Raw genomic sequence first — 7,045 nt, forward strand, 5'->3', positions numbered from 1 at the left:
AGGGTGTCCTTAGCTAAGTAGTCGTTACTGAATTCGAAAATGAAATCCGTTTCCGCATATCGTGCTCAGTTTTCGTGATACTGTACCCCATATTTAACAACTTGAAAATTTTGCGTATTGGTTATTTGATATGCCTTAATTAATTTACTTTTATATATTTTTGTGGATGTAATTGTTGTTAAACAGTCTAAATATATACAAGAAAATCCATACATGATTCTCAGTTCCGACAATCACCGCCAGGATGCGAAGGACGCTGATGAGTCTTGTTCACGTTAAATCGGTTCGCATTGTGTTTGTTTGCATCAATCTCAGTAGTGAGAGAGCTATGAGCTTGTGAAGTGAATTGCCTTATGATAATGAAAGCCTGTGTTTTGTCTGAATGTAGAAGGAGAAATTCATCTTAACTGTATAAAAACTGTATAAATAACCCAAATTATATATATATATATATATATATATATATATATATATATATATATATATATATATATATAATGTGGTAAGTTAATCCCGAAATCGTAAAAACTAAAACTTAATCACCTTGTAAAAATATCCTATGATCTTTATTTTGGGTGCAAAGTTTGCAACCAACGGAAAAAATGGGGTCCCACATGTGCTGTCTCCCATGTGTCACGCTCCTGACAGGCTGGTTAAAAGGATCACATCACATGTCCGTTGGTGTCACCATGATTTGGCGGGAACCAACGGGTCACTCAAGCGACTGTTATTACCGTGTACCAAAATTACCTAGAATCACCTCTAAAACAAAGAAAATTGTGCAATATACTGATTTACTGCAATGTTGTCCAACTACTACTGGGCTCTACGAAAAGACGTTCCTGAGGCAAAGTATGACAGGAAATCAGAAAGAATATATTATTACGTATGTTGATTCACTTTACTTTACTCTCATGTTGCTCATTTCTTTGATTAATTTGTGTATTGACATAGATCTTTTTGTTCTCCTTCTGCCAGACACATAAAATGCTATAATACATAGACTGACGTAAGCATTTACAAAAACTTAGTATCACGTGGAACTTGAGGCCGATACAGAAATTCCGAAGTTAGATCTGGTTTCAAGGACGAATTATCTTCCAGAAACAGCGTGTGCTGATCTTGAGACTGAATATTTTCAATTTTTTAATTACTTTTTTTGAAAACCAGTATCGTTCCTAACCAGGAATAAGCAATAGGCTGGATGACTATGCCTATGTAATCTGTACCGCCAAAAATGTAAATGATTTTGCCGGCCGATGTGGCCGAGCGCTTCTAGGCGCTTCAGTCTGGAACCGCGTGACCGCTACGGATGTTTGTGATGTCCTTAGGTTAGTTAGGTTTAGGTAGTTCTAAGCTCTAGTGGACTGATGACATCAGATGTTAAGTCCCATAGTGCTCAGAGCCATTTTTTTTGTAAATGATTTTGCATAATATCCAGTCATTACCATTTGTTTCGCAATCCTAAGCAATCAAATGATGGCATCAGTGATAAGGGCTTAGCTCAAAATTAATTACTAACAAAAATGAGTGATTAGGTCACTCATTCACTCAAAATACGTTTGGAGAACTACATTTTCTGTCTGAAGCGATGTAGGAGTTGTCCTGTTAAAACGTTTCCGAGGCTACGTTTCTCTGATGACAGACCCAGAGCTAAGGAACCTTAGGTATAGTAATTCTACAATCATGTGCACGCCAACATATTTGGCCATTATTTGATAGTATCCCGCACAGTGGTGGCGGTACGTGGGACATATTTAGAAAAAAAATATTTTTTTTGATCATTATAGTCAATAACTACGGTATATTCTAGTCGTCAGTTACGGTATTCTGCAAATGTATTACGTTGCGATGTGGTGAATGTCGAAAACAATCAACTCGTAATGAGAAGCTCACAACTCCAATACGAGCCGACAATCGCGAACGCCACAATAGTGTCTTCGCTTTATAAGACAACTTCATTTGCTCAAAACATTTTAGTCACATTAAATGTTCGCTTCACTGAACTAACATTTAATCCCAATAATATAAAGAAATAAAAGGACTCCAATAAATAAGAAACCAGGATGCTCGACAGCATACCTCCCAGGGTAATAGCGATAATTGCGCAGAAATGATAATCGACAAAACCTAAAATATGATTGTACGATACACATTGAAATACTGGTATTGCTGTTTTTGTTTGTTCACTGAGATTCAGGAGCCTCTCCCTTAAAATACCAGAGAAGGGTTTCACTATGTTTTTCTCTTCATATCTTTCTGTGAGAACAAGTTTAGTGCGTAATTATTTATAGATGTTTGAGAACAGGAAGAATAGCATCCTACTTGCGCGCCAAGTGTGATTCCAGAAGTTCCCGGTTCTATTTTGGAATGGTCTGAGGATTTCTTTAAACACCTAACATGATTTTCGTCCCTGGAAAATCTTTCAGTTAACGTATAAATCATATTGCAGTATGGTTCAGGTTCGAAGATAAGTTATAAAATCCACCAAAACTAAGTAGGTGTGCCGATTATCATATTGCAGGAAGGTGAAGGCACACAACATCCCATATAATACGTGTTAAGTAAAGCACTGTTGTATAAAATTAACTTTCTGGTTGATGACAGGTTTACCTATTTACGAATAGCAACTCACTTTTCACGCGTATTGTTTCTGCCCGAAGATTCTCTATTTTTTTGACCTCCGATGTGCCAGTAACTGAGCGTACTTTCAGATATAATCAACTTTCAGTGCTGAGATCACGTATCGACATATGTTCAACAAATACATACTTGTATAGAGATTTCATAATGTTTGTCTGCATAAACGACATAGTTACACTACTAGTGTACCTCTCGCATTTCTGCACTTTGTCTCATAAGCAGCATAAGTGCATCTACTATCTATTACAGTGAAACCTGTCGTATCTCCTGCTTGGACACGTTTCGGCTTTACTTCTGCTTTTTTAAGAATACATTATTCATTTTCGAACAATGAAACTAAATTTTATGCATGATAGAGACCTTTCTAGATAAGAGAACACTTAAGTAACACCTTTTTAGGGTTCGATCATACTGCAATACTACCGTTGCCGAATCACGCTTAGGAAAATAGCCGCAAGTAACACACCATATGGAATTTGAAAATATGTTCGCCTCTGTGTCAAAAATTTTGACTTTTTGCTCATATTTTCAAATCATGGTGCATGTAGGCAAACGCCACAAGAACACATCAGTACTGACGCCTACAAACGTCACTATTGAAAAACTGGTCTACCAACTCTCTGGGATACTCGACTCATAAACCAACTATATCAAACCCAATTACATTCCATAGCCAACAACAGTGTTGGTAAATGCATCACTAAAGGCGAGATCGCATAAAATGTTCATTTATCCCGCTACAGTTTTCCAATCACCTACCTAACTGGTCAAGTTACTGCTATATTCAGTTCATCAGGATTATCGAGTAATATAGATTGATTTTACGAGTTCGATCGATATTACTGCCGCATTAGATTAAAAGTTCTAATCCAAGAGTTGTTGGCGTAAGGCGTAATTATAGTAGGCGTCAATTAGAAACTTATAAGACCTGTATGCCTTAGATGAGTCTTCGTGCATAGTTCACATTTTACATCGCGAAAATTTAAAAGTTATCCGATCTCAAACTGTGTGTCAAAAATTCTACTCATATCAATACTATATTCACCAGTTTTCTTTATTTCAGAACTTGAACAAGATACACATATTTACTCTCCAGGGACGCACTGAGAAACATGATGAGAACATGTTAATTTTCCGAACATAAGTGACGTGAACCACTCAACAAATCATAATTCAAAAAAAATTACACGATCAGCGAACAGTGACTGTTTATTACCTCAGCAACTCAACAGCTACATATCCATATCAGCGTTTTAGCACATCATCGATTAATATACATCCGGAAGTGTTATCTCTTTACGACACATTCGTTGCTCAAAGCGATAACACACAGAAAAATACCTCGTCTTGGAAAATCTTACTACTGCCTGACGACTATCCATAACACAATGCCACAGATAATCTGTAAAATATTTAACAACTAAATAACGACTGTGATGCTACGCTTGAATGTGGAAAAAAGAATTTACCACTCCAGCTGAATTTGCAAAAGCCTGTTAACAAATCTTTGGAAATTCTTTCTTTGAAGATATACGTTACTACCATGGCACCAATGGCTTCAGCGTCGATCATACGCTACATGAAGACAAATGAATTGCTGTTAATATCGTCTGACACTTTAGATTCAGCTAAAATTTTTCCATTTAAAGCAAACAATAGCGCATTGTTTCGGTTTGAATAAAAAGATTTTCTTTAATTTACTGCACTCGGCTATAAAATTAATTTGTTGTTTTCATGGATTTAAAGTCAATAGCAAATTCAGAATTGATTTTTTAAACTTAGTGTTGATTTTAAAGTGATCTGGGCGTAACATTTCATATGACCTACACATAACGAAATGTAAATAGCCTGACTGTCACCCTCCGCCAATAAGCCAGTCTACTAGGTGAATATATACGAGTGGACGTGTTACTTACCAGGCAAACACATATTTCATTTGGTAACTATCGGGGTATAATAAGTGAAACATTCGTGTAAGCAATCTTCCAGCTTTTGCCTGTAAAGGTTTATCGTAGGAATGTATATTTGATAAAAATCACAATTCGAATCAGCATTATATTTCTCTCCAGTTTTTATTAGTTTAGAGTTACGGTTCTGAGTTATCTGCCGTTGTTGTCGGAAGCTAGGCCAGAGGAACTTTGTTTCGCTGTCGGAGATTTTACCTGATAAAACATACGTCAATATGAAACTTGACTAGACGGAGTACTTGAGTGATAATCTGTTGTCTGGTGATATAATGCATTCTTTTCGATAGCTACTTTACAGTTCCACGTGCTTCGGTATTTACCTATGGCTTAACTTTTAAGACTATCGTTATCGATAAAGTGTACATGTGATAATAAGTTAACTTGCGTATTCAATAATTAAACTTACAATGACACTGGAATAAGTTACAGGTTCACAGGTCGCCTAATTTACAAATGATACCTCACATCAGCGTATACAAATTATTCTTACTTCACAAGTTTATGAAGCTGTGGATCACTTACGAATAGCACATGGGCAACAGCTGATAAAAATTATGAAACTTACTTTCGGTAGAATTTTGATAATAAAAGGTTATATCAATGCAGCGGAGACGACTAATTTTACAAGGTAGAGAAAGTGAGAAGTAATTTCTTATGTAGTTAACTTTGTTTAGCGTATTAGATTGCGATGAAAGCACAAAAAGCAGTAGTAAGTTCTCGTAAAATGTATTTCATTGTTTCGTATGATTATTGCACCCCTAAATTGAACTGGTTGTCCAGCTACCAAATAATCTTGTAACGGTCCTCCCAATTCATACTGGACCCGTATTCTGGAGTGACTCTTTCAACCTCGTAAAATGTATTTCTTTGTTTCGTATGATTATTGCACCCCTAAATTAAACTGGTTGTCCAGCTACCAAATAATCTTGTAACGGTCCTCCCAATTCATACTGGACCCGTATTCTGGAGTGACTCTTTCAATCCGTCGTGATTTAGGTTTCTCACGGTTTCCGAAACTCGTTCCATCGATTTCCGGGATGGTTTTTTCAGGAAGTCCGCGACTGGTTCCTTCGTCCGTCCTTGTTCAAAGGTAGCTTGTGCTCCGTCTCCCATGACTTCCACCTCGACTGAACGTTTAACTCTCAGCTTTCTATCTCATTCTCCTAGCGACGTTACTGTTCACGGGGAGTTTCTACAGTGCTTCTGAGAATTAGAATGCCACTGTGTTGAATAGTAGCGTTCAATAATTACATTTGACAGCTAGTTGAGTATTCGCCTGTTTCTGATAAGATAACTTGGGAATTCCGCCATCTCGGAGATAATTTAATAAATGAAACTTTACGAAATGAAAAATATTTTAACTCAATTGTTATAATTTACATGCTCTAAAGACATTCAGGAATATCTGGGGGGTAGTGAATAAGCATTATGGCAACCCCTGAATGTTTCTTTACGTATAACAATAAGAGAACAGACTAACTTGCCACAGAGACGAGACAAAAGATAAAACGTCAGTTTACTATCTAAATGTCTGCATATTGATTTCATGTTATTAGTGTCTTGTTATATTCAACTTAGGTGAGTCAAGTATAAGACTTTTACGTAAGGAACACCTCCCCTGGTTTGCGGGACCGCCTCTAATTACTTTATTGCTGATTGCAAGTGGAAAGGAAAGGGATCGGAGAAGAGTAGTGGGTTGCAGAGACTGTACGGAGAACTCACCCGGCTACTGCGACGAGCGCGAGGATAAGAAGAGCCAGCTGCGCTTTGTCCATGTCGCGGTTGCAGACCGATAGTGGCGAGCGCCGGCGGATCGCAGCTTATATACGCTCTCCGCGCCACCGTCACGCCGCGCCAGCACAGCGCAGCCCACAGCCGTAGCAGCTGCGGATCATGCTGACAGTCTGAAGGGCTCTGCTATACAAAACATTGCAGCAGCTTGCACTGATTCCGCGCGTACTCAGTAAGTGTGTGCAGTCCATTACCGTTCATGTTATTCCGAGTACGAGTATATCACATACACACTGGCGGAAATGGGAAGTGTTACACGTGAAGCACCAATCTGATAATTGTCAACCACTGCGGAGACATCCATCCCGTAACGGGTATTAAATTATTAAACTTTCATTCCATTCGTAACTTATGTCGACCAATAAAGTCAGTGTTAGGGCAAATCCTATGGACACCAATACAACTCTTGAATTTGTTGACGTGAAAGCAGACACACCGAATGTCATCTTCACAAATATTCAGCCATGACTGAATCTCGTGCTGAGTCAGTTCATGAAGATTGCTTGCTGGAAACAGGTATCAAAGTACACTACTGGCCATTAAAATTGCTACACCAAGAAGAAATGTAGATGATAAACGGGTATTCATTGGACAAATATATTATACTACAACTGACATGTGATTAAATTTTCACGCAATTTGGG

At 37.8% G+C, this 7,045-nt stretch overlaps 1 protein-coding gene across 1 annotated transcript in view; it reads right to left on the reverse strand.

The window, feature by feature from the left end:
• LOC126298400 (regucalcin-like) overlaps positions 1–6,401 on the reverse strand; it is a 138,215-nt gene extending 131,814 nt beyond the window's left edge. The window contains exon 1 of the mRNA XM_049989713.1: positions 6,333–6,401. Coding sequence (XP_049845670.1) covers positions 6,333–6,385 — 53 coding nt within the window. The 5' untranslated portion in view covers positions 6,386–6,401. The remainder of the gene's footprint in view (positions 1–6,332) is intronic.
• Positions 6,402–7,045: the final 644 nt, after the last annotated feature.

The sequence above is a fragment of the Schistocerca gregaria genome, chromosome X (assembly GCF_023897955.1).
Source record: "Schistocerca gregaria isolate iqSchGreg1 chromosome X, iqSchGreg1.2, whole genome shotgun sequence".
Taxonomy (NCBI): Eukaryota; Metazoa; Arthropoda; class Insecta; order Orthoptera; family Acrididae; genus Schistocerca; species Schistocerca gregaria.